The sequence below is a fragment of the Peromyscus leucopus genome, chromosome 15, assembly GCF_004664715.2.
Source record: "Peromyscus leucopus breed LL Stock chromosome 15, UCI_PerLeu_2.1, whole genome shotgun sequence".
Taxonomy (NCBI): Eukaryota; Metazoa; Chordata; class Mammalia; order Rodentia; family Cricetidae; genus Peromyscus; species Peromyscus leucopus.
The window spans coordinates 3,455,854-3,483,589 of NC_051076.1; the positions used below are offsets into that span (position 1 = coordinate 3,455,854).

A 27,736-nucleotide genomic window follows, 5' to 3' on the forward strand; every position below is an offset into this window, starting at 1 on the left:
TTAACCTCTGAGCCATCTCTCCAGCCCCCTCTTGTACATTCTTTCATCTAATCCTTATGTAATCTGATTTTTATCAGCCTTCTTAAATCATGATTTGTTTGTTTGTCTGTCTGTCTGTCTGTTTTAAAAGCCTGAGCCCCCATACAAAATTATGTGAAAACTGTGTACTCTCCCAAGATCTCCAAGGACTCCTGGAGAAAGGACTGACATATTCATGTTTGCCTATGAAATCCTGGGCCAGCTGAATTCAAGCTGTTTCTGGAAGGTGTTGCTATTGTCTTTTCTTCTTTTTTTTTTGGGGGGGGGGTTTCAAGACAGGGTTTCTCTGTGTAGCTTTGCGCCTTTCCTGGAACTCACTTGGTAGCCCAGGCAAGCCTTGAACTCACAGAGATCCGAGTGGCTCTGCCTCCCGAGTGCTGGGATTAAAGGCGTGCGTCACCAACGCTCGGTGTCTTTTCTTCTTTTTAAGCCTTCAGAACACAGGACCATTTGTACAAAGATTTTTACTGAAAGCAGGGCACAGCACAGGATACTTACAGGTTCACCAATGCAGCCATATCTAAAGTCCTCTATTGATGCTCCAAGATACTCCTTCCCAGCTGTTCTGAGCCCTGCTGCTATCATGTTTCCATCTCTCTAAGATTCTCAGCCATCTCTCTACTGCCTCCTATATCTTTCTGCAAACAGTAGATTATTATGCAAAGAAATTTAGCTTTTGGACAAAGTCTCCACTCTAGGTTATTTTCAATCTGAGGTCAGAGAAAAATTATATCTGCCCTTCCTCTTAAAGATGTTTGGGTGTGCCTATATGAATGTATGTGCACCATGTCTTATGCTGATGCCTACAGAGGCCAGAGAGCAATAGATCCCCTAGAACTGAAGTTACAGGTGATTGTAAGCCATCCAATGTGGGTATTAGGAGCAGAACTCACATTCTCTACAAGAACAATAAGCTTTCTTAGCCACTTCAGTCCCATTGTCTGCTCTTTAACCAAATGTTACTGAAGAGTTTTCTTTGACCAATAAGCAAAGTACTTCTAGGATTAATTCTGCCCCACCCTAATGAAGGCATAGGGCAGTAATTTGTAGCATAGCATCTTTTTATATATTATTTCCCCCTTTTTCATAAATGAAGAAACAGAAGTAAGGGGCTTTGAAATGTAATATACTCAAGGTCACATAGCTAATATCAGAGCTAAATCCAATTGTAGGCTGTCTGACTCCAGAGCCTCATGGATTGACCACAAAGCAGCTCAGGCAGGTCCAAGCAGTTCTATTCATGAACCTAGGGTAACTCAAGAAATCCTCCCATGGGAGAGTCTTGGGGCTCAGAGGAAAGTGAATTGATTGAGCAAGACCAATGACATTCAGATGAGTTAGAGCTTAGAATAACTGCTGGCCTATAGTTTCGTGTCTGAGACCCTTAAGTTGCCAGAGTCCATCAATGAATGGCTGCTCTGATTGCTTCACCTGCTGATGCTATCGTCTCTGAATTACACTGTGCTGTGTTCATCTTTGGTAAGCAGTGATCAGGGAAGACAAGGCAGGCTTTCTTTTGCTTATTGAATCCAAACTTCTTAGGTAAAACAATTTCATCAATTTGGTTGCCAGTGATGTCTAACATGGCTAGCAAAATGAAGAAGGCTTCTCCAAAAGTTCCATTAAAAAGCTACAAGCCGGGCGGTGGTGGCGCACACCTTTAATCCCAGCACTCGGGAGGCAGAGGCAGACGGATCTCTGTGAGTTCGAGGCCCGCCTGGGCTACCAAGTGAGTTCCAGGAAAAGGTGCAAAGCTACACAGAGAAACCCGGTCTTGAAAAAAAAACAAAAACAAAAAAAAAGCTACAAAAAGAACGATTCATTTCTGTCCTAGTTTTGTCTCTGTTGATGTGATAAAACACTGACCAAAAACAACTTGGAGATGAAAGAGTTTACCTGGCTTACATCAAGGAAAAGCCAGGACAAGAGCTCAAGACAGGAACCTGAAGCACAGATTGTAGGGAAACATTTCTTACTGCCATGTTCTCAGGCTCATGTTCAGCTATCTTTCTTATACCTCCCAGGACTGTCCTCCTATATTGATCAACAATTAAGAAAATGTCACACAGACATGCCTACAGGTCAATCTGGTGAAAGCAATTCCTCAAATGGGGTTCTGTCCTTTGGTAGCTGTCATGGTTATCAGGTCAACTCTTAAAGTATCACAGTGATTGTCTGCAGGCCTCAGTATTAGCTAAGGTTTAAATCTCCACCAAGGGTCTTGGAATATACTAAAGGGTAAACTCATATGTATTTTTCATATTTCTGAAAATTACTTAAAAATGTATGTGTATGTTTGCTGAGCTAGAGTATTTTTTGCTGTCTTTCTCTTCTGTTAGAGCTAGAAGTTCAATGAATGTCTGCTTCATCCTGTCTCTAGAGCAGCCACTACACAGAATATACTTGATAAAACTTGTTGAATGGCTAAATTGCAATAGAAAATCATTGGGCCATGAGTAGGTTTATAAGGAAATGAGTAGCATCCTATTACACAAAATTGTTTGCCTATACCTGGGCTTATGCAATGATAAAGAAATATAGGATTGGTTTATTTAGAAGATATAGAAAGGGGATAGTGTACTTGTCCAGACTTAAAGGACAGTCATTTATCTGCTTAGATGGAAAGCTGGCAAAAGAATCCATGTATGCAACCATAATGAATGCAGAGCCTCATAGCCTCCTAAGATTTTTGTTCCTAGGCTCAGAACCTGCTAGGCTTTTGTGTCCTGGCACAGTACACAGTTGTGAAATGATGCAAAAATGTAATCATGAACTCACTCTGAAACATGCCACTGGCATTGAAACACCCAGCTGAAGGTACCTAGAAGCCTCTGCCCAAGAGCAGGATGCTAAGATGAAAGGAAGCCTCACATTCAGGACATCCTTCCTAAAGCCTTAGTGTGGAATAGCTGTACATAGGGAGTTGAACTAAATATGTATTTAAAGTCCTCTCCATTGTTACCTCTCTCTCTCTCTCTCTCTCTCTCTCTCTCTCTCTCTCTCTCTCTCTCTCTCTCTCTCTCTCTCTCTCTCTCTCTCTCTGTGTGTGTGTGTGTGTGTGTGCTATGAATGAGATAAATTGTACTAGACTGTTAACAGGTAGAACAACACCAGATAGAAATCTAACAAACATAAAGTACTGAGGCTGAACAGTGGGAATCCAGCAGGGCCAGCAGGTGGTGCCATTGCTGCATCATGATTTTCAGGCCTAGTGGAAAAGTAATGCTTTAGGAAGCAAATGAGGCCTTTAGAATAAGCTATCCAGCCATCGTAGCCACTGATCCATCTGCCCCCAGCACATATACACCTTTCCCCTAAAGCCTACATCCTCAGAAATGCAGGGTAAAATGGTTCTGAGGCCCCATTGCTTCTTTTCTCCCTCTAATGTTTCTAAGGACTCCATTCCTGGTCCTTAACTACTTTCCAGACACCACTAACCAGGGCCAGACCCTTAACTGGTAATTCATTGCAAGGCATGCTATTAAATGGAGGCTAACTAGACTTTTTTTTTTTTTTATGCGCATTGGTGTTCTGTCTGTATGCATGTCTGTGTGAGGGTGTCAGATCTTGTAGTTACAGACAGCTATTAGCTGCCATGTGGGTGCTGGGTGCTGGGAATTGAACTCATGACCTGTGGAAGAGCAGTCAGTGCTCTTAACGGCTGAGCCATCTCTCCAGTCCCGGCTAACTAGACTTTTATGTTCAATCACCATCCTGCCTTTCTCTGACCCCCCAAACAGCCACCACCTTTTGGGCAAGGTCTAGCCTTGTCCCTTAGCTTCCTTAATCCTAGGGAAGAGTCTCTATTAGCAAAGTTAGACAAATGCCAGCAAGAAATGGGTTGAGGGTGTGTCTGGCTTTGACAAGATAAGACTGGAAGAAGCAAATTTTGCTTAGCCTTTAACCCCCGATGCACTGTTGACACACTTAAGGGTGTTCCCAGGGGCCTCTGAAAATCCAGCAGCACCCCTCTTCCACTACTTGTGGCATGTGGGCAGGTCACCTGGAATCTGGGGTGGGCAAGTACTTGCATATGGCTGCTGAATCTGGGAGCTGGCAGCCAGCTCCAGAATAGACCTCACATAGTGGTTCCTGGTTATAATATGAGCTGGGTTAGAGGATGATTAGGTAACAAAGGCTGCCTAGAACATAAATCCTTTCCTTTGTTTTGTATGTTTTTTATGCAGCCACTTACATGCCCCACTTCTCAGAATGGTGTTTCTGAACACCCAGCATTCCACCTGAGTTGCACTGCAGCCTGCCCTTCTCTCCACTATAGAAAGCTTCTAGCCTCTCTGCCTCCCAACATGGAGGGGAACATTTCACAAAATCACAAGTTCTGGGCATCCTGTCTGGCAGCTGTGTCCCTCCCGTATGCTGACCTCCTCCTTGGTTGACCTCCCCCACACTGCCACACAATCTCCCCAGACCTCATATGGAAACCACCCTGTCACTTAGCACACTCAGCATGATGGGGCCACAGCACAGATTTCATCATCACTTTAATTATATTATTCTCACTCATCACTGTTTATTCAGAAAAAAATCCACCCAATCCTCTCATCTCTGGAAAGTTCTGTTTCCAGCCTCATTGAAATCAGGATCCCTGTTCTCCCCTCTGAAAAAATAAGAGAAGGAGTCCTGGGTCAACCCCAGGAGAGGAAGCTTGTGATCTTGAAGGGGTTTAGGCTAGGAAAGGCACAGACAGAAAGGAATCTACCAGGGGACTGAGGCCACAGCTCCCCCAGGAGTCAGAGGGTGGGGGAAGTCATAGATTTTAGAGAAGACTAGGGGCCTCAAAGCAAGAGGATTCTTCTGAAGAGCTCAGGTCAGGAGGCTTAGCTCAACTGAGCCTGGTAGCTCAGGCCTGTAATTCAAGCTACTTGGAAGCCTAAAGCAAGAATTTAAGGTCTACCTAAACTGCATAGTTCAAGGCAAACCTGGTCACCTACATGAAACCTTATCTCTAAATAAGAAGGAGGAGGGCTGAGGATACAGCTCAATGGTAGAGCACTTGCCTAATATGTGTAGAGTTCCAGGGTCAATCCCTAGCAACAAAATAAAACAAACAAACAAAAAAAACCAGAGGCTCAGTTCAAAGTCTTGTTCCACTGTCCTGTCTACAATGAACCAATGAGAATTCCTGTGTGACCCCAAGAGACCAAGTGAGCTGTTGCTTTAAAACATGGAGCCCAGTACCAGGATTCAGATAGAAAGTTGTCCTGGCCTCTGTAGACAGATTTTCAGGAACAGGCGACCAAGAGAGAAGTTGGTGACTAAATCCATAGTGTCTTGAAGAGTTATAAGGGATGAACTGTTTTCTGGCTATATCCTTATAAGGGAACAGATGTCAGTGAATATCTTGGTTTCCCTACAGTAGGGAAAGAAAACAGAAAGAAATAACAGTAAAATGTGAAGTTTCCTGGGAGGAAGTTGTAGCTTAGAAAAGCTAGTCTTCCCAAGAGCCTCTGTAAAGAGGCAAGAGAAGAGGAAGAAAGGATCCAAGACAAGTGATACATAGCCACCAACCTTGGCAGCTCCTCTAGACCTAGGCTTCTCCCCATCACAACTTGACCCAAAGGTCAGAGTTTGGGTTCAGGGAGCTGAATGTTCAGAGGTAAGTTTATCTGCCTCCCCATAGGTGAAGAGTCCTAGGAACAGTCTCTAAAGTGTATGTAAGTGAGAAGGTAGGACATGAGCTGGAGGCAGCATGAGGTCAGAGGCAGAGCTGCCACTTCCCAGATACCACCCAGTTTTGCCCACCCAGCCAAGTCACAGTTCTGTGTCAGCCACCACATGTTGTCTTGCTGAATGGCCGTTTCTGGAGGTGGCCTGGCTGGTCCCGTTCTCCTGAGCCCCTCGGGTCACACTGGCCTTTCCCTGAGTCTCAGGGGAGGCCCCAGGTCCTGAGCTATAGCCCTGGCCTCCACCATTCTCCGTGTAATAAGGGTCTTCACCCTGGACAGTGTAGAAATAAAGTAGCATTATCTGGTAAGTAGGGTTGTGAGGTACTGTGAGGAGAGCACAAAGGAAGTAGGAGGAGGGGGCAGGTACAGCTACATGTGCAGGCTCTTTTCTTCCCAACAGCCATCAAGGTTCCAGCTCCTGGAGGAGAAAGGACAGAGGAGAGGCACCACACCATGTCAATGTGGCTCAGTAACCAGCCCCATAAGAAACCAATCTCAGGGACAAAAGAGCCTCCCCAGTAAACACCAGCCACTGGCAAGACTCAAACTTTAGCCTTTTCCCTCCCTCTATCCAGAATACTTCAAGAGTAGATAGTCATTCCATATGTTCCATGCTTGTAAGCAAAATGGCACCCACCGGGCATTCAATGTGTTTACAAATAAGCATGTCCAATTTAGCAGCCTATTCTCTTTTATCCAGCTGAACTATCCAGGACAAAATGAATAGATGACATAAACCATCAGCTGTGACAATGACTAGCAAGTGGGCTTGCCTCAGTTTAACCTTCTCCCCATTTACTGTGTCTTATTCCTTCTCTTTTGTAGATACAATGTCTTCATGCATGCATATCCCTATCTCAAAAATACTAGAAATATTTTTATGGTAGTTCTCTCTCTCTTTTTCATGATATCCATGGACCTCCCCAGAAATTCATTATCTTCCTCATTTCTTTCCCCCCTACTCCAGAACTGACCAGCCTTTCTCCTGTGGGACTCCAACTTCGACGATTCATCAGGAAATAGCCAGTAGTACCCAAGATGGCCAGCAGGACTCCCGAGGTGACCAATGCAATCAGAGTCTTTCGGGAATAGCTCTGGTGGCTCCCAATGTCTTGTTTATTGAAGCTTTGGATCCCCAGCTTGAGGAAAAGACAAACAAATGGCAGCATGTCACTTGTGAGAAAGAACCTCTAGTGAGAAGCCCAGACCACTCCATATCCCTGGGTACAACTCCCTGATGCAGACTGTCAGAGGATGGAAAGAAGGGGATGCCTGAAGAGGTCACCATCTCCTCTCCTGACCCAGTGCTCCCCTTGAGATGCATCATCTTGTGAACATACCTTTCTCAAGTCAGACTGGTGCTTTTCCATAAGCTGGAGTTTGCTGGAAAGTTCTAGAATTAGAAACAGGGGTTGCTAAATCTAGAAGCTAGTCCGGCTCATCTTGATCTATCCTCCCATCTTGTCCTAGAAGCTCTTTTATCCAATGAGCCTTTTCAACCAGACCTTTCTTCCCAGCACCTGTGGTCTCTGAAGCTGAGGTATAGGAGTTCCAACCAGGATCTTCTAACATGAACCCCATTGACTTAGCCCTAGTCAATCCCAAGCCCCCAAAGTGGCCCTTACCTGTGCTATTGGCCAAGACCATCAGCAAACACTCGGGCCTAACCTCAGACTGGGCTAGAAGCAAGGAGCAGACACTAGCACCAGCATCAGCCTCAGCCCCCTCCTTCCCACACAGTATTTGGGTTAGACCCTCTCCTTTTTCCTTCTTAAATTCATCCTGGGAAGACAGAAAAAAGAAAAGAAAAAGCAAGAGATGTAATAACTAGTAACACTGAACCTTACCCAGAATAAGGTAAGAATTCTGACTCAAGTCACATTATTATGCCTTCCACAAGCAATCCTTTCTAGAATTACAACTTAAAACATCACTGCTAAATTATGTGCAACAACTATAGTAAGAAAGAAATAAGATATGTACATACAAACAGGAAATATTTTCTTATTCAATAATTGCCTATATATGCATGCTGCTCAAACTGAATTCATAATCACCACAAACATGGTATCATTGCAATAGTGAATGTTTAATACTAATTAATAACTAAGAAGAATTCTATGCTTCAAGGTTACAACAGCTCTAAATGATAGAAAAAAACCAACAAAAGTGAGGAGTAGAGAACAAGCCTATGAGTATTGACTACACAGGTACTCCAGTGCTTCTTCCCTCTTTCTGTCCCAAGATTGTCAGCAAGCCCTGCTCTCAATGACATAGTGAGGTTCCCATGTCCTCCTTTAGGTTGCTGACTGGTCCACAGGACTTAGGAACTCAGAAGATAAACCCCCATCATTTTCAGCAACCGAATCTCAGCAACAGCACTAATTGGAGGCCGTGGCTATGTCCTTCAGAATGGGCTCCCCCATTGCCCTGAACTTACTATAAAGCCTCCTACCACAGTGGCCTCCCTTAGAAAACCCAAACCAAGACTTTCCCCAGTTTTGATGGCAGATGTCAGAGGAGGAAATGCCTCATGGACATGAAAACATTCCTGTTAGGAGAAAACTCTTGAGCTTGTAACTACCATCAGACCTGAGCCTTCTGGAGGTTTCCTGCCTGGAGGCAGGTCTGCTGCCCATGGTTTAGTCCAGAGGTCTTCACTGTTGGAAAAAAGCCTGGGTATTTTCCTTCTATTGAGGTCTTAGGCAGTAAAATCTCCTTTGTGATTACACCAGACAAAGTCAAGATTGGCCATAGGCACTGGGGGATTTCAGAAAGCAGTAGGAAAATAACTGGGCATGAGTGAGGCCAGCAGGACATGGCTGGCCTTACAACCTCTCCATCTGGGCAAAGCACCTTCCCTGGTACCATGCTTTTCAGGTTATGAGAGAGACTACACACAATGAGTCTGGAATCTTCGTGAGTCTTTAGTTCAAATGTTTGTTTCCTGAAAGAAGAGAAGAGACAGGTCTCCCACAGAATCTAAAGTAGATAAACAAAATGGGACCTTCCCCCATTCTCCAGTGCTAAGAAGCTGTGCTTTGACAATATTCAGCCATTCTAACATAACAAAACATAGTAAAGCACTGTCAGAAAACATGTGTGGGGGCTGGCTGGAGAGATGGCTCAGAGGTTAAGAGCACTCTTCCAGAGGTCCTCAGTTCAATCCCAGAAACCACATGGTGGCTCACAACCACCTGTAATGATATCTGGTGACCTCTTCTGGCACACAGGAGTATATGCAGACAGAGCACTACATAAAAATAAATAAATAAATCTTTAAAAAAAAAAAAAGAAAATTGTGTGTGTGTGTCATTCCCCTATGTGAGGATAAAGTGGAAGACAAGAGTAGCTATGAATTAATTTCATATGATCAAAACTATTGTCTAGATATAGATATAGATATAGATATAGATATAGATATGACAATTAAAATAAATGCCAGTTACTATGGCCAATGCTCTGTCTTAGGTGCTTTTCACATATTAATTCATTTGACTCTCCCACTATTCTAGACAGCGAGTACTGTAATTCTTTTATTCTTTTCATTTTATAGATAAAGAAACTGAGTTACAAAGACTGTCTACCATAAGAAAATTATAACAAAGCACGTAAGCTTGCAAAAGAGAGCAAAGACACATCTGGATTGTGTTAGCAGAAATAAACCAATGTGCTCAGGTAAAGCTGGTAGACAAATGCATGGAAGCAAGTCTGTTGTGTGACAGCCTGTCCAGCCTCACTACAGCTGAAAGAAGATGGAAAGACTCTACCTTCTCTGTTTTGCTCCATGTCCTTCAAGATTCAACTCAAATTCCATGTCTTCCAGGAAGCCAGTCCTGTCTTTGGCAAATTGGACATTAATTCTTGCTCTCCAATTTTCTAGACCCTTTTCAAGTCATCATCAACTGTGCAACATCATCAAGTACCTCAGCTCTAAACTGGGTATATGGTGACCACAACAGTGATGTATAAAAATATTTAAAACATAAGGATTCTGATTGGTACAAAACAGCATCTATTACTATTATTACTAATAATCACAGTTCTTGGTGTATTACCTAGAGATCCAAATTGTGATCATCTTACTGTTGTCATTTCCCTCTGACTAAACTGTTAGACTCCTAAGTGCCAATGTGGTGAAGGTGAGGGTGCATGCCATGTAATTTTGAAACCAGAATGCATTTATTGTACCAAATAAACAAGAGAACTCAAGGACTTGTTCGGCCCAACACCCCAACTGGTTGGCCTCTACCTTGAGTTTCTCTACTGCATGGTTACTTTCTTGGATTAAATTCAAGGCAATAACAGTGATCAGCCTCCTACTCTGAAATTTACCAGCCTCAGTTAATTGTGTTTGGGCTGGAAAAAAGCAGGTGGATCCTGAACAAAACACAATGCTTCTCTGGATGTCCAGGATAAACATCCTCCCCCAAGGGACAAACATCATGAGAGAGTGGGCAGGAAGAAGCCACAGCCTCACCATTTTGTTCATGAGAATCACATTTAAGAGTTTCTAACTGAATCTGTGCTCACATGTTCCTTTTTAAAAAATAATATCATCTAACGTTTGTAGAGTTGCATCCTCAAATTCTGTTATGCCTCTGACCATGTTAAAGAAGCATATCAGGTATGGGGTGGGGAGGAGGGGGCAGGCACATTTCTAAGGGTCTTGGAGGTATTTCCCAATGCTAAGTTTCTAGAGTTTCTAGGATCAATTGTCTCCCATTGTTTATATATATATATATTATATATATATATATATATATATATAGTCAATTTGACACAAGTTGTAAGTTATTTAGGAAGAGGGACCTTTAATTGAAAATGACTCCATAAGATTTATCTGTAGGAAAATCTGTAGTGCATTTTCTTAATATGGAGGGCCCAAGCCATTGTGGGTAGTACCACTCCTGGGCAGGTGGTGGTCCTAGACTGGGGAAAGCAGGCTGAGAAAGCAGAAGCAGGCAAACCAGTAAGCAGCACTCTTCCATGGTCTCTGTGTCAGTTTTGGCCTTGAGTTCCTGCCCTGACTTCCAGCCCTTTTCTTCCCAAGTTGCTTTTGGTCATGGTGTTTATCATGACAATAAAAAACCCTACCTAAGATACCCTGCAGCCACCTATTTCAAAGTGATCTTACATTCTTTGCTGTATTAAATTGGCAAAATCCATATCTTCATTGAAGAGACTGGAATAATTAAAGGACTGTTGTTACAAGTCAGACAACAAATGGGCAATAAACTAAGGGCAGGAAGTTAGATTGTCTCCAAATATTTCTTTTCAATAGACAGTCTTCCTCATTAGGCCTTCATCAGTAACTGATGTTTTCTGTAAGGGAACTGATCTTCAGTGTTTGGGTAGAGGGCAAGGAAGGCAGGCAGAGACTGTGTATGATCAGAGGGTTGGAAACAGCCTGCCTCAAAGGAAGTTAGTTTAATGTGTAAGTAAGGAAATGTGAAGTAAACTTAGAAAAGGTAATAAAACTACCCAGTTTCATCTTTTCAAGTTGTATGGATATAAATAGTACATATAACAGACATGGAACTGAATAGATAAATTGGTTCCAAAAACTATATTAGCAACAAAGAACTTGAGTTGATATTTCTCCAGAGATACACAAATGGTCAAGGAGCACATGAAAAGATTTTCAGTATCACTAAGCACCAGGGAACTGTAAACAAAACTACAATGAGATAATGAGATAATGATTCATGAGCATTAGTATGGCTGCGTATTTAAAAACCAGAGAGTGTAGGGGAGCAAGTGCTGACAAGGATGTGGGGGAACTGGAGCCCTGTATACTATTGACAGAAATGTCAAATGGTGCAGCCACTATCAAAAACAAAAATAAAAACAGTGAGAGGGACTGGAGTGTAGCTCAGTGATAGAAGCTTGCTCAGCATGTTCAAAGGTCTGGATTCAATCTCCAGGAATGGAAATAAAACCAAACAAAAATATGGTAGTTCTTCTAAAATTCAAAAATAAATTACCATATAAGTTAACAATTCTACAGCTGGGTATTTATCTCAAAGAATTTATATTAAGGTGCCAAAAAACATGTCAACAGTAGTGTTCATAGCCACTTTATTCACAATAACCAAAAGGTGGAAAAACTCAAGTGTCTACCAATGGATGAGTGGACAGACAGAATGAAGGACACATACATAATGGAATATTATTCAGTCTTAATATAGAAGGAATTATGTCACAATCTACTCATATCAGTACCTAGAATAACCATGTTCATGGAGACAGAAAGGAGAGCAGTTGCTGGGGGGATGAGGAACGAGGTCATAGGAAGATACACAGAATTCTGGAGATGTTGGCAGCAAGGTGTAGTGTGAATGTATTCAACATTGCTCAGTTTTACTTAGAAATTGTAATGGTAGTACTTTTCATGTTAAGTGTATTTTATCACAATTTAAAAATGTTGGTGAATTCCCCTGCACTATGATACAAGAAAATAAAGTTGTCTTACATTTTAGAAATGACCTTGGGAATCATGACTATAAACACTAAATTAAGCAGAGAGTGAAACAGAGAGAATGGAAATTATACCCGAGGAGACATGCTCTACTAACAAGGGCCCTAAGATATGGAAACAGGCTTGAAAACAGCTCTGCCATCCTTTAGCATGTATAGGATGCTCAGAAGTAAAGGATGCAGAGCAGAACTAGAGTAAGTGGGGAATTAAGTGTTACAGAATGTTTGTACAGAAAGATCTAAATGCTCCACACAAGATGAGCTAGCACCTTGGTTGCTCATCATGTAACTTGCAAAATGAGGGCTGGGAGGGCTGGGAGGGCTGAGAGCCACATATACAGTTCTATTGAAACTTGTACTAGATGCAGGTAGGTATCAGTATCAAATGAGTTCTGCGGGATGTGTTAATAGGGAAAATCCTTCCTGTTCCTAATTTGGGCTGTGGGTAGGGCCTGAAGTCTCCCACTAGTGCAGTGGTTCTCAACCTTCCTAATGCTGTGACCTTTTAATACAGTCATGTTGTGGTGACCTCCCAACCATAAAGTTATTTTCTTTGCTACTTCGTAGCTTCATAACACACTTCATAATTTTGCTACTGTTCTGAATCATAATGTAAATATCTGTGTTTTCTGATGGTCTTAGGCAATTCCTGTGAAAGGGTCATTCGATCCCAGGGGGATCACACCCTATAGATTGAGAACCTCTGTACTACTAGAACCAGTACTTCAAAACCCTCTGACACCAAAGCAAACACGCAACCTATGGCAGCTAGAAGGGAATGTGCCCTTACAACCTCTGCAATAGACTATTCAACTAAGAGGATTCAAGGAAGGGAATCTTAACATATTGGGAGCCATGGCTAGAAATTCTGGATCCAGGAGTGCTGTCTAAGAAAAATTACCCCAGGGAGCACAAGGAGGCACTGCTGCTTGTGGATTGGGAGGAAATGTTCTGAGGAAGAAATGGATGGACAGTGATGGAAACACCAGAGGATGACAGCACTTCACGTGTGTTCTGCAATGGAAGTCTTTATGAACAGTGTAGAAGTCTTCATTGTTGGCTCACATGGGGCAGCTGCTCTTTGCAGACCCTAATCACAGATCCTCCACCAATCTCAAAGTGACACACAAAGAGCTCTCTGGTCAGGAATGAAACAGACTAACAGCATAGACCACAGGTAGAAAGAGCAGTTCTTTCTGGAATATCATTTTGTCTTAGACAATGACCCTAGTTAAATTAGATCCTGAGAACAGCAGACTGATATGAAAAATGCTCTGCAGTTGTCTCTAAACCCTGGGCACAATGAGCAAGCACTTTGGCACAGACCTGTGTAATGCTCAAAATAAATAACAAATAAACAAATAAATAAATGATAGCCAGATAGATGACAGATAGATAGATAGATGATAGATAGATAGATAGATAGATAGATAGATAGATAGATAGATAAAAATACTCCATCAGGATGATAGGTAAAATTAAATAGATGGAATGATTTTATTTTTATCTTTAATTAGTGAAGTTAAAAACTGGCATCAGACACACTCTAACTGTTGCTTGTACTTTTTTTTATTATGTTCATCCTAAATGTTTTTGAAAACTTCATTGAGTGATTTCATTCTTCAAACTTGTGTCTTTATGATTTCTGCCACTTTCAAATGCTCTACGTTAAATGGTCCTTTCAATATGTAGTTTTAAAAGATTTGTAAGTCAGAGGTACCTACCTGATAGCTGTAAGTAAGAAACCAGTCATTTGAGTAGCCAAAATAAATAAGGCATGTCTCTACAGCCTAAAGTCTGTCCAAACCATGTCAGCTGTTACCTACAAGGTTCCCTTCACTGCATTCCCATAAGAAAATATTCTACTGTAAAAGAAAACAGCACTTTTTCCTTCACCTCCATCCTTACTCCAGGGCCTTGTTACTGCCAGGAAACAGGATTTACTGTAACACACAAAAATTCACACCATGCCATATACACTCCAACCAATGCTGTATGATAAGAAACTGAAATAAGAATCATTACTGCTAAAAAGAATGAGAAAAATAATACATCAAAGCAGATAATTTGTAGTTCATTTTAAAAATGAAAAAGAACTGAGACTCTCCTAGAATTAGCAGATTCAAGAAAGACACAAGTTGAAGATAAATATTCAAACTCCAATTATTTTCTAATATCTAAGCAATAGTAAGTTAGAATATATGTTAGGATATCCTTGCTAAAAATCCATCAAACTTACAGTGAAAAATGTTGGGGGTATGCCTCAGCAATGAAATACTTGCCTAGCATGTACACCGACTTGGGTTCCATCCTTATTCAAAAGAATATATATATTGTGGGGGGTAGTGGAGACCAATATAGAAACATTTTAAATTAAAAAAAAGATGATGAAAAATACAAAATAAGACTAGGAAAAACAAAAAGATTTCAGCAAGTTCCTATTCAAATTTGTATGACTTTTGGGGAGTGAGGGGACAGAATCTTGACAGATATCTCCAAAGATTTTCTAAAAAATAGAGTTGAAAATCACACTTTTATGGTATAATTAGGAAAGATCTGGATTGCTGGATATTAAAAGCACTGTAATGTAAAAGCACAACAAATTTAAAATGGACAAAAGTATAATCAACATGAACAAATAAAGTATCTCTGAAGTATATTACCAAGTCATATAAAAACTTAATATAAACACCAGAATAAATTCAGTGTACATTAAAAAGTTACATGTGAATAATAAAATCACTTGAATTTTAGTTGGCTTGTTAATATCTGGGCAATGACAAGGACTTTCTTAACATAAAAACAAGCTAAAATCTGACATCAAGTAACAAAATTTATTTAAAATTGGTTTTGCCTTTTATGCTCACTAGATGGGACCTCTTTTTGTCCAAATCTAAGGATTCATATTAGAAAGAGTCTGACTCTGCTAAGCTCCCAAACAACTTACTCAAGTAAGGCCAATCCAAGACGGCTTCAGGTGTTCAGAGGGGTTGGGGTGGGTGTGAGAGGAATAGGGTCAAGGCAGACTTACACAGCTAGCTGCTTCACTTAGTTCCAGGCAGATGCCCTGGGCCAACCTCACTTCTCGGATTCCTGAACATTTGATTTCTCCCTACATTAAAACAAAAACAAAGTAAATATGCAAGTATCCTTGCCCCTCACTTTCCCCCCACCTCTTTCATGGCAAGGTACTCTCTTGAAAAGTTTAGGAAAAAGGAAATTTAAAAGTTCTCAGAGGCCTAGGGATTTACACTTATTTAGCTAATTTTTTTTTTTTAGACAAACTTACTCTGTAGCTTAGGCTACAGACCAGAATTCACTATGCAGCTATGTAACCTGAGCTGGCCTTCATCCATAATTGTCCTGCTTCAGCCTTTTGGTTGCTGTGATTTCAGACATGCCCAGTGAGATTTGCAGTAAGAATTGAGCACCCTTAATCCAAAAGTTCAGCATATAAATTGTTTGAAAATCTAAAATTTTTTGATGTGATGTTACAAGTGGGAAATACACACTACAAACTTTTGAGTACACAAAATTATTGAAAAGTGTGATATAAAATGACCTTTAAATTATGTGCATATGGTATATATGAAACAGATGAGTTCTACATTTTGACTTGGTTCTTATCTTCAAGATCTCGTGTTATATATTCTAAAATCAAATTAAATACTCCAAAATAAAAAACCTGAACCCAAGATTTTCAGATTAAGGGTATTCAGTGTAGTTACATTGTTTGCTCCCATTTCATAAACTTTCCCAAAGAGAGAATAAAGCCTTTTGCTACTATCCTGGCTTATAGCAAGATGCTATTGGAAATCATGGGAAACCTGGCTTGGGTGATGCTTAAGGGAAAAAGAGAAAATTATTTTTTTTTTTTTGTTTTTGTTTTTCCTTCAGTCAGTTACACAGACAATGGGGTAGTCAGGCAGCTGTTGGTGACACCTGTTTTCCTCCTGGCCCTGAGGAGTCTCTGCTACCTCTTTAAAAACAAACAAACGAACAATAGGCCCCTCAAGGCTGTCCTTAGACCTTCATATTCCTGACCTTCCTTCAGGCTGAAAACTATTGACTGCCACAGGCTCAAGGCCAAGAAGGTCAAATCCCTGTGTCCAGTTCTTGCCTCTGCAGATGACCTACTGCCATTCTGTAAGCCCTCCCATGTCAGAAACACTTTGCCCTACACATTTTAAGGAAGGAAACCCCAGTATACAGGGGGACAGATCTAAATATTCCCCAAAAGAAATGGTGCCTCTGAAGAACCAGAGAAGTAGAAGGATCTCTGAGAATCTCCCCAGTGCAAAATCCAAAGATCAGACTTCTCACTGGACTGTGAACCCTCTTCTTTTCTTCTTCCTGTCTAGCCTTTCTAGTAATACATAAAGTACATATTCCAAGATTTCATGTTGATTTCAAGATGAACCAAATCTCATTGACTGATACGAGCAGAAGGATAGGGAGTGAGGCATAATCTGCCATTTTGAGCCCAACTCACCCACCTTGATTGTAATTGGGGCAATAGAAGATGATGTGTATGCATATGGTTCAGTGGTTGATGTCATCTCAAAACTGATATTATTAGGTGAGTAATCAGAAACATTTACAGACGGCACGCTGGGCTCCCAGGTCATCTCTGAAGTGGAAGCATTGTCTGAAGTGGTAGGCAGGGTGATAGCTGGGGACGTCTGTGATTGCACAAAAGCTTGTGTGGTTCCAGAGCCTGAAGTATTTCCAGTGGCAGTGGTAAAGTTGATCATTGTCTCTGGAATACACCAAAACACAAGTGTGTGTATGCAGCTGCACAATACACTCAGAAACACACAATCTCACTTTGTGATTTCTGCACAGAAACAGGAATTTGGTGAGATTACAGTTACTTCATATCGTAACCCTGACCTAATTCATTTCAAGCCAGCTGTTAGAACCATAGCTATAATATAAAACAAGGGTTTCCGACCTTTTAACATTGTAACATGTTGTCGTTTACCAATATGTTGGACCTCATAGCTAACCTGAGATGCATGAGGCCTTCAGGTATCAGACTGGACATGCATGATCTAGAATGTATCAAGGTACCCTCCAATTCTGAAATCAAAAATGATTCTATCCTACAGAAGTGAAAGACCTATAGTTTGAACCCAGACCCATCTTCCATCACTTAGAAGAGAACAGAGACATCCATTGATGGAATCCATTCTGATCCTTTCTTTTACCAGCTGAACTTAGCATAAATACAAGAATCAGTCCTGTTCAGGACCCACTTGTCATATATGGCCTACAAATGTTGCAAGCATAGAAAAAGCCATTTAGAACTTATTTAAGAGTACCCTTGTGCCGGGCGGTGGTGGCCCACGCCTTTAATCCCAGCACTTGGGAGGCAGAGCCAGGTGAATCTCTGTGAGTTCGAGGCCAGCCTGGGCTACCAAGTGAGTTCCAGGAAAGGCGCAAAGCTACATAAAGAAACCCTGTCTTGAAAAACCAAAAAATAAATAAATAAATAAATAAATAAATAAATAAATAAATAAATAAAAAGAGTACCCTTGCATGAAGCATTGGTTTCTGTGACCCCATCTATGGTGGGGAACAGACTCTACTAGCTGATTACCTGAGATGGTTGGTGTGGTCTCATTGCTGCCCTGAGGGAACAAGTAGGAGCTGGTACTTCCAGGGATGTTAGGTTTGGTGGTTTTCTCACTGGACTCATTTGTAGGAACTGATGGAGATATTCCTGGGGCAGTAGTCTCCGTCGCAACATAAGTCAAGTTGTTTAGATCTGTGAGCCCAGAGGTTACAGGGAAATAAGGAAAAGTCACCTGACCTTGGAGCCTCATGACAACACCTGATTCATCTTCTTGACTTAAGGTGAATCTGCCTGAAGATTGCTGCTGCCCCTGACAATGAGTAAACATTAATAATATACTCCTGGACATCAGACTAGTTTTCTATACAAGGTTTTCCCTAAGGAAATATACTAAACATTCACAAATAATTAAAAACTATAACAACATAATACTTGTAATGTATTTAGCAAAATACCAAGATTTCACCTATGTAAACATTACAAGGATTGAAAATATGAGAGAGGCTATGTTCCTAGTTGCCTTTTTTACACACTTCTCTTTTTTTGGTCAACCTCTATCCAATATTGAAAATAATCTAGATTCATACTTTTTCTATGAAAATCCCCTTAAATAATTTTTCATTCTCAGTCTTGCTTTTTCAAAGTTCAGGACCTTAGAACTCACTGTTTCTTTTAAATGAGGAACTCAACTGCAAGGAGCAACCTGGAGACTTTCAGGAGGTTCTAAGCTGAAACTCTTGATGGGACTAGAGAACTAAGGCCTGGTTTCCCATACTGTCTCATAGAAGGAAGACACAGAGCCTTATCTGGCTTTACCAGGAACATATATTTTCATGCATGTGTACCTCAGTTTAATAATCCCTAAATATAGGTAGTTTGTCTATTTTTACATGAGTTGTCAGAAAAATCAAATTACTAAGGTAGAATGAATGATTCTTGATGTATACATTTTCTGAATACCCTGTGAATACTCTTGCCCCCATTATTCTATATATCCTTAGGTTCAGGAAGGAGAACCTTGACCTTGTATCTTATGGGTCTCAAAGCATGTTCTACCTCCTATATGGGCCAATCAGGATGGCCCTCCCTTCACGATGACAATTTAGAGACTACAAGTCTTTATACACTTTGCTAAAATGGCTCTTTGTTCACATCCAGACCAGTATTAACCTATGATGGCTCATCCTTCTAGAGGTGAACTGCAGCACCACACTGTGCACCCCCAAGGTCCAGGAATGACCATTTGAAGAGAGAAGGGTTAGCTAGCATATGGGTATACTAGTATCCTATGTGTACATGCAAGATCCTTCACACCATGATCCTGAGTCATGTGAAGGAAGAAAGTAAGAGAAGTGATCTGGAGCCAGAGTTGTGGATAGGAAGAAGGGAAGTAAGCTAGGGCCAAGGCCTATCTTGTCCTGATCAGCCTCATAAAGACTGAATTCCAAAAAGTTCCAAATTCAAAGTTAGCTTTTTTAGTGACTGAGAAGGTATATGATTAAGGTATGAGGATGAAGCTGTTTAGTTTATAAGTTGGCCTCAGCTACCAATGTGAAGTTCAAACATGCAGGATGTGAACCTCTTTGTTCATTGGATAGACTCAGGCTCCATAGTTCACAACTGTAATACCATCTGCAAGGAAAGTTCCTAAGGGTTCCAGCACACCCTGAAGCGCATCTCTAAATTTTCCTAATTGAAATCTAGCGCTATATTTTTTCCATTTTCCAAGGTCAACAACAATGTAGACTGATTGCTATCGTCATTAGAATCAAGAGGGAAGTCAGACTTTTAGCTTCTAGTCAATCCAAGGCCAAGAATGTTTTCCATAAGGTGCTAGTCAGGGTCTCAACTTCCACCTCTACCTTCTTCCTAACTTGTAACAAGCAGACTGTATTAATATTGAGCACAGGAATCATGTCTTATTATGTACCAAGGAAACAGGGAAAGAAGTGATGTAGCAGGAATCTTAAAAGTTCTTATTAATAAAATCAAACCCGAGGCCAGTTATTAGGGTGACTACTGAAAGGTCAGAGAGACAGAACAAGCCACAGCTATCTCATCTCACCAGTTCCTCAGCTGGTCCTGTTTTCTCAGACTGGAAGCCTCTGAGTCCTCATCCAGAATGAATCCCAGCTGAACTGTGCAGCTTCAAAGCCTGAAAGCTTAACCAGCCAAATGCTTAACCATCCAAATGCTTCTAGTTTCTGATCCTCACACCTTATATACCTTTCTGCTTTCTGCCATCACTCCCTAGGATTAAAGGCTCGCTATCTGGGATTAAAGGTGTGAGTCACCATGCCTGGCTGTTTCCAATGTGGTCTTGAACTCACAGCGATCCCAGATGGATTTCTGCCTCTGGAATACTAGGATTAAAGGTGTGTGCTATCACTGCCTCACTAGTGGCTTTTCTGTTCTCTGACCCCAGATAAGTTTATTAAGGTACACAATATTTTGGGGAACACAATACCACCACAAAGTGATATTACCATCTTCATTCCAGAAATGAAAACCCTATGTCACCTAGTAGTTGATCAGGGAAAGAATATAGATCATGTGGTCAAGCAGCAAAGGACATGGGTCTTGCTGACTCTGGTAGTTGTTAAGATCTGGATACAGCCTCAAAGCCTTTGCAGACAACAGGACATGTGTAGTTTAGATAGATAGCCAACCTAAGCTACTTCCTTCTTAAGATAGGGCCCCACCAACATGACCCTAAGACATGAATTCATTGTAGGGTCAAGTGGTGGATATTGAATTAAAGGAATCATACTCTCAATGTACCATTCTAAGATATCTTTTGAATTCCCCTTTGAAACACTTCTTTCTGCCCACACCCTCCTTGCTCTACTCAAACACGTCAATTCCTGGGAATCCCATCTGGTCTAGGTTGGCCCAGACCTCCTCTTTCTCCAAAGGAAGCTGGGCCTGGCTGAGATGATGTCATGCTTTTGAACCCCTCCCCCAAGGGCCTCCTTCATCTAGACAAACATTTTTGAACTTTTCCAGATGTGAAGAGACCTGCTGTTAGTTCTGAAGACAGAGGTGCCTGTTCCAGAACAGTGAATAATCAACTCCGGATCCAAGCCGGCTATGGACCCACTGGGGATGTGCTCCCAGCTGTAGCAGTCTCATCTCCACCCCTGCCCCCCAACTCTTTGGACAGTTTGAAAATGAAAAGAGGACCCAACCTCAGATGTATAGCTCCAAACCTAGGGTAAGCAGCAAAGCTTGTGAGGCTATAGCACAGGACAAAGAAAAGGGGCAGAAGGCAAGGCTAAGTGAAGGGCTGCGTAAGAACTAGCATAGGTGAGGGAATGCCATGGCCATAGGTCAGGAGCCACTACTAGTGTGTCACGAAGGAAGGCTGTACTAAGACTTGCAATGTGTCTCTTTGTTCTCTCTTTCTACATATATCCACTACTTAAACCATCAAACACTGGCCTTCTTTCTCTGAACTTCTGATTCCCATTCTAGAAAGGCATAAGAGCAGCCTACACTCACTGAAAGCCTTTCAGATGCTGAAAAACTAAGGAAACCTTTCTTTCATTACACACAGACATGAGGAAGAGCTCTTCTCTCATTCCTCAACAAAGATAGTATAACTCCGAACTAAGTAAAACACTGTTCCTGAATTTAGTTCCTAGTCTGTCCTGTGCCACCTCAAAGACTCTACTTGATTAGTTATTCTCGTAGATATGTATGTACATGTATGCCCAAGGGGACCAGAAGAAAAGGGTCCGAAGCCCTGGAACTTAAGTTACAGATGTTGTAGGCTAGCAAGTGAGTGCTGGGAACCAAACCTGCATCTTCTGCAATAACAGTGAGTATTCTTGACCACTAAGTCATCTTTCCAGCTTCTATCAATTCATTCAATAAACCTAGAGCAAGACAGGAGATAAGCTATTGGGAAGTTATTAAATAAGAATCTTAAGACACCAACAGATGTAATGGAGTTTGTATAGTGAAATTCACACACTGGCCTTACAGGTACTTATTTAGAAGCAATTATTTTCACATACAGTATTAAGAAGCCTGGCAATCTTGGTATTCCAGTCAAAGATGAAAATTAGAAACAAATAGGGAGATGCAAGAGCTGAAAACTAAGAAACTGAAATTTCTAAATTAAAAACAGACCTAAGTACCAACCCATACTGGTCTGGAGTCATTTATAGTCACATTAAACAGAAATAAACACCTTGATATGTATTAATCATGCCATCAACTGCAACAAAACCACCTTATTTTCATGATCCATTTGAGTCACAAAAGTTAAAAGTCCTTAGGGTAGGGGACATTATGAAGAATCAGAGGCATGTGCAATACATTTTAAAAAAATCTACTTAACAGTAAACTGGAGATTCAGTTTTTGTAAAAAGGTTACATATTCTAAGATATTCAATAAGTTATTACCCAAATAACAAAATTTCCAAACATTCTTGGTCTAATTTCTTCAGATATCCTTAGTTTTAGAGTTTTGGGGGTGTTTGTGTGTTTGTTTGTTTTAGATAGGGTGTCATATAGCCCAGGATAAACCACACTTTATGTAACTCACTTTAGCTAAGGACAGCATTGAACTCTTGTTCTCTCTGCCTTTGACTTCTGAGTGCTGAAATTGCTGGTGTATACCACCACACCAAGCTAGTTTTAGTTTTTTTCTGATGCTGTTTTCTGATCCCATCCTCAGCCAGCCCCTAGCTGTCCAGCCTTTCTGGATGTATCTGAGGTAAAGTCACTCCCTGAGAGGTGAGCCATTGAACCACTGATTTGAAGACAAACTACCAGAGACAAAGAAAAGAGGCCATGCCTTGCAGATAGATGCTGTAGGGGCTTCTCTCCTGTATTCTAGCTGTGTGGCTCCATGGCCATTACAGCTTTCAAACTTCTCCAGTAAAATGGGATCAAAGCAGGCCCTGCCTGTGGTTGTTCTGAGAAACAAAGAAGGTGAGGAAATACAAAGCAGCCAGACTGTCTGGTCCATGACTATCATGAAAAGGCCCTTCCTTCTGCTTTTCCAGATCAGTACTTATCTCTATCACCCATCTGGCATAAAGTCACACAAGTTGCTTCCTCAGGAGAGGTTTAACTGTCACCTCACTTAAGTTATAAATTTCTTGAATGTCAAGACCTTTTTTTACATATGTGTGTTTTACTCAGGATGCTTGGCAGATCCTGGGGCGTTAGGATAAGCAACTGGGTTGAGCTGTACTGCTCACACCACCTACACCTTTCTAGTCTTATTCTGATGCTCTATGGCTTATTATTATTTATCATGATTATTATTGTGTGTGTTAGAGAGAGAGAGAAAGAGAGAGAGAGAGAGAGGGAGGTGTGAGGGCAGGCAAGGATGCACCACAGCAGACGAAGAGGTCAGAGGACAACTTGCAGTCATTTCTCTCCTATTATCTGGGTTCTGGGGATCAAACGCAGGTATTCAACCTTGCATGGCAAGCACTTTTACCCCTAATGCTCTGTATAAAGAGGAAATTTATTAAATTAGGGGGTGACTTGCTAAAGACATCCAGTTTCTCCATATAATGAGGAAAATTCTACAATCCAAGTCACATTGCTAAAGACCTGATTTCACTCAGATCAGGTGTCGGCAAACTATGGCTCCTAGGACAAATTCTGCATTGGGGTTGATAGCAAGTAGTGAGTCAGTCAAGCATGTCATCTACATTTTCAAGTGTCATAAAGTAAGACAAAGTGTTGTATGCATCAGAAGACACATCCAGATCCCAAACCTGAGATGCTTTCTATTTTGCCCTTCACAGAAAAAGTTTGTAAATAACCCTCTTGTAGACTAATTTCACTTTCATAGTATATGCATTTTTCCCTTAAGCACAAAGGACATGCAAAGGATCTCACTAAGTCCTAAAAAAAAATACAAAATAAGGGATCATTTGATTCTTTTCCACCCTTAGTCCTTAGTAGCTCTGTGATTTACACAAATCTCTCTAGGAGAGGGGCTGACTAGACAGGTCTTTAGGGATTTTCATGAAGACTGGATTCATCCTGGGACAATCCAAAGAACAGAAATAAGACAATGATTTTAAGTCAGAGAAAGGCTAATTTCATAGCGATACAGGAAACTAACTTAATGCAAATAGCTTTAATGGGATGAGCTCATTAGTAGGTAAGTGAATATTCAGAAAATCTTATTAGGGTCCCTTCACACCTGCCATGCACCCTGCGTCTGAGCCATTGTTGGACTAGAACAAAGGGCTTGGCAGAAGCTTTCCTCAGCTTCAGAGGCAAGGCAGAGGTGTCAGCATGAACTGGCATGAACATCCACACGACGTTACGATTTCTCCACTATTGTCAAGTAGCTTGTCTTCATCCCTCCACTTCTCTGGATCCCCAAGAGGCCTATGTTTCTCCCACTTGCCTTTCTTTCACTTTTCTGGTGCCACTCACTCCTGGGTGCCAGCTAAGTGCCTTGCTCTGATCACTACTGTCACTTATACAGGTCAGCCAGCCAAGAACCATTTCCTTAGTCTCTCTGAGTCCTTCTCAGGCAAACCTGGTCTACTTGGGCAGTTTTTGCCAGAGGTTTGAAAACATGGAATAAATTATAGAGCAGTCAGAAGAGATAGTGGCACAACCTTGAAATGTTACTCAATGCTGTGCTAATGAAGCTATTCTGTAAGAAATCTCCTATAAGTCCTCCAACTCTGAAGAAACTCACCTTTGCGCTCACCTTGGGCTCTGGAGTCCTTCTGCCTTTTTTCTCTTAGACCACCCCAAGACAAGACTCTACTTCCCACTTAGCCACCCTGCCTCCTGCCTGCCTTTGGACATTCAGAGCTTGTCTAGAGTTCTAAGATTTCTTACCCAAAGACCCATGTACACATTTTCTTAAGCAGTGGAGCAAACTACCTAGGGATACCACTTCTCTAAGAGGCTCACTTTTATTTTCCACTCCAGGAAGTAGCAGACTTCCCAGTTAAGCCAGGAGGCCTTTTCCTTTGCATCATTAGGGAAATGATTCATTCCCTGCCTTTCCCAAGTGTAGGTCCAGGGAAGTGTACCTTGCCAGGCCTCCCAGTTTGTTTGGATTGCTACCCCACTCCACCCCAAGATGCATGTCCCATTCTCCTTATAGTACAGCCAGGACCCCAAGAGCAAACTTAAAGACAGTCTGCTTTTATTTCTTAGCCAACATAAGAAAATATTATCATTAGAAACATCAAAGCCCCCCCCTCAAAATATGTAAATTCTACCCTGACCACTGTGAACATTTCTTTTAGAGACAAATTTGTGTTTTTTCCATGCCTTCCCATTTTTAGTTTGCCGCATTACAGGACATTTAGTTAGATGAACCAAAATCAATGAGAGAGGGAAGTCCAAGTATTGGAGCCTGGAGCTGGGGAACCCTGCGAGTAAGCCCAGGTCCTCAAGCACAAAGTCAGAGAAAATCAGACAGATCACAGACAGTGGAGCCTGCTCTTTTTGCTTGTTTTTCTAGGACTCTTCGGCTAACTTTATCTGCTGCAGTTTGGCACTTCTTGCCTTGGACTTTTGGAGACAAAGACCATTCAGGAAAGAAAAGCAATAAGGGCAACTCAATGAACAAGCCCAAGGGGTGGGGCCAAAAGGGTAAGAAAAAGAGGCCTAGCCCTTGCCTGCTTATCAGCCCGGCAGGAATGCCCAAGATGAAGAAGTGTATTTGCAAAGGTTGTGAAGCCTGGTTTGGCCCTCCAAGGGGGAGCACTCAGATCACTGAATAACTCAGCAGCCCCTAAACTCTTACTCCTCCTCATCATGTAACAAAGGGTGGGGGCCTTTCCCTTCTGGAAAATATCTGATAAAAGTCCCCCCCCTTTTACACGTAGCCCCAGGCAGGATATAGGTGTGGGGTCAGCAGACTCAAAGGATCCAAAGGAAGAAAGGAATGTGAATAGGAGCTGAAGGTAGTGTTGGGGTAAGGGGTAACACGGGCCTTAAGGAAGGATACCCAGGTAAAAAGGGTCCTTAGTTACCTGAAAGGCTTCTAGTTCAGCTGGTGCATGAAAGTGTTGACTGGTGGTCCCCAGCCACAACCTAGACTCTGGTCACTGATCTCTCTTGCCCCTGAAAAAGTGGCACTTGTGGTTGGCTAGTAGGTATTTATACCAGCTTCTCTCAAGGACAGAGGAAATCTATCTCTTCAGAATGAATTCCCATTCAAAACCAAATTTTCCAGTAACAGCAGCACTGAATTTTTGCTGTTGTCCACTGTGGGTACTTTAAATTACATACAGTCATTGGTTTAATTTATTCCGCAATGTATCCCAGGACAGAAAACAACAGTATTAACAAACAAAAGAACTTCAACAGAAACCCTAGGAAGTTCTTGGAAAAAGTACAAAGCGTTAACTGGCCCATGAAGTCTGGCTGGGTTGGGAATGGTGGCCCCTGCCCTGCCCTTTACCGGAAAGCTGAGACACTGATATCAGCATATTTGTCCAAGGTTTGCAGAGGTTTTTATGCTCTTCACCGCCACCCCTTCCTTCAGCTCAAGACATGGTTGACACTGGCCAGCTGAGGAAATAAAAGGCAGCACTCCACCCCAGCCTGGATCACTGCTGAGCTGAGTAACCAAGAGAGCATCTAATGAGAACTCCAGCCCATGGTCATCCACCTGTATTATGAAGGCACAGTATAGCATCATTCTGGGCATTTCAGTCTTCAGCAAGTTTTACTCCATCTAAAAGGGTATGTCCAGAGCTGCCAATCAGGTGAATCCAGAACCTAATTCAACTTCTCCTCGGCCAGCTCTCATGTGGTGGACCCAAAGAAATAGTACAGGAGACTGGGCACAAAGAGGCCTTTTGGGCAGATCTAGGTCACTCTGCAGAGCCATGGTGAGTGACCTTTAAGATATACGATGGGGATTTAGGAATCCCAAGGGACTAGAAGCAAAAGGAATAAATCCCAACATTGAAAACTTGTAAGAACCTGAGGTGGGATGAACAGCACCCTCCAATGCAATATAATTTGCTATAGACTGAGTGAATACTTTTTTTTTTTTTTTTTGCCAACCAAAGAGGAATAGCTTAATAAGTACAAGTATGTGTGGGCAGCAGGAGGTGTCTTTGCCTGCCCACTAGCTTTAGAATCTGAAGGAAAGCAGGGCAAGAAAAGAGTAATGAGTGTGGGTTTGTGCAGGACGAAGACTGGCGAGCAGAAGGACTTGGTGTGTACATCAAAGCACCTTCCCACTAGCATCTGCGTGGTGTCTGCAGGGGCGACTCTAGTTTAGCTTTCTAATCTTAAATTTAAAAATTTTTCCTTTTCTCCGCTAGTTCTTTATTACAAACTCCTCCACTAACGTTCCTCAGTCCTCCTTGAGGGTCTCCTGGCCCTCATTGGAATTGGTTACCCTCATAAATTCTTTATGTCCATGTCCTAGGAACAAAGGGTGCCTGAACCCTTCCCTGGGCCCCACTCTGGGCCCTTGCTTTCTGAATCAAGGACAGTTACAGAACTTTTCCTTCCTTCTATCCTCATTCTAGCTCCAACTTTGAGCTTTGCACCTTCAGCCACTCAATGAGGAGCAGGCATCTCCCAGCATTATCAGAGTAAGCTCACACCTAGCTCCAGCAAAGGATTCCCAGGTGAGGTCAACAGCGGGGGTTTTCCCTCCTCCCCACCCGTAGCCTGGCCCTCAGCGGTTAATACTCACGCAGCAGACTCATCAGGCAGAGAGCCACCCATCCCCACGGCAGCAGGAGCCCCGCGTGCGCGTCCCTGTGGACCTGCATTCTCGCGCACTGCTCCGGAGATGCGTCGGTGCAGGAGGCGCCGGGCGCGGGACGCGCTCCTCCGCCCTGCGCAGGGGTGGGGGATACTGGCTCTCCTCCCCTGCTCCCTGTCCGGAGGGGGTGGGGGATGCTGACTTATCCCCTCCCTGTTGTGTCTTGGCGGAGCCGGCCCCTCTCTTTGGCTGCTGCCAACGTGAGTTCCCGGTCAA

General features: G+C 42.1%; 1 protein-coding gene and 1 long non-coding RNA gene across 3 annotated transcripts; one reads left to right on the forward strand and one right to left on the reverse strand.

Annotated features, from left to right (window-relative positions):
• Window positions 1-4,524: 4,524 nt before the first annotated feature.
• Window positions 4,525-27,736, reverse strand: Cd34 (CD34 molecule). 2 transcript variants are annotated; one of them, XM_028882803.2, is made up of 8 exons: window positions 27,449-27,736; window positions 17,809-17,976; window positions 16,703-16,965; window positions 15,238-15,318; window positions 7,352-7,508; window positions 7,067-7,119; window positions 6,701-6,865; window positions 4,525-5,997 (listed from the first exon to the last, which is right to left on the reverse strand). In XM_028882803.2, the coding sequence occupies exons 1-8, from the start codon at window positions 27,525-27,527 to the stop codon at window positions 5,812-5,814; spliced, it is 1,152 nt and encodes a 383-aa protein (XP_028738636.1). In that variant the 5' UTR covers window positions 27,528-27,736; the 3' UTR covers window positions 4,525-5,811. The 2 variants fall into 2 exon arrangements, with proteins under 2 accessions (XP_028738636.1, XP_028738637.1); XM_028882804.2 differs by having other exon boundaries at window positions 5,904-6,144; window positions 27,449-27,735.
• Window positions 7,503-10,003, forward strand: LOC114702381. The gene is made up of 2 exons (XR_003735978.2): window positions 7,503-7,583; window positions 9,283-10,003. It is a non-coding gene; the product is annotated as an uncharacterized LOC114702381 (long non-coding RNA).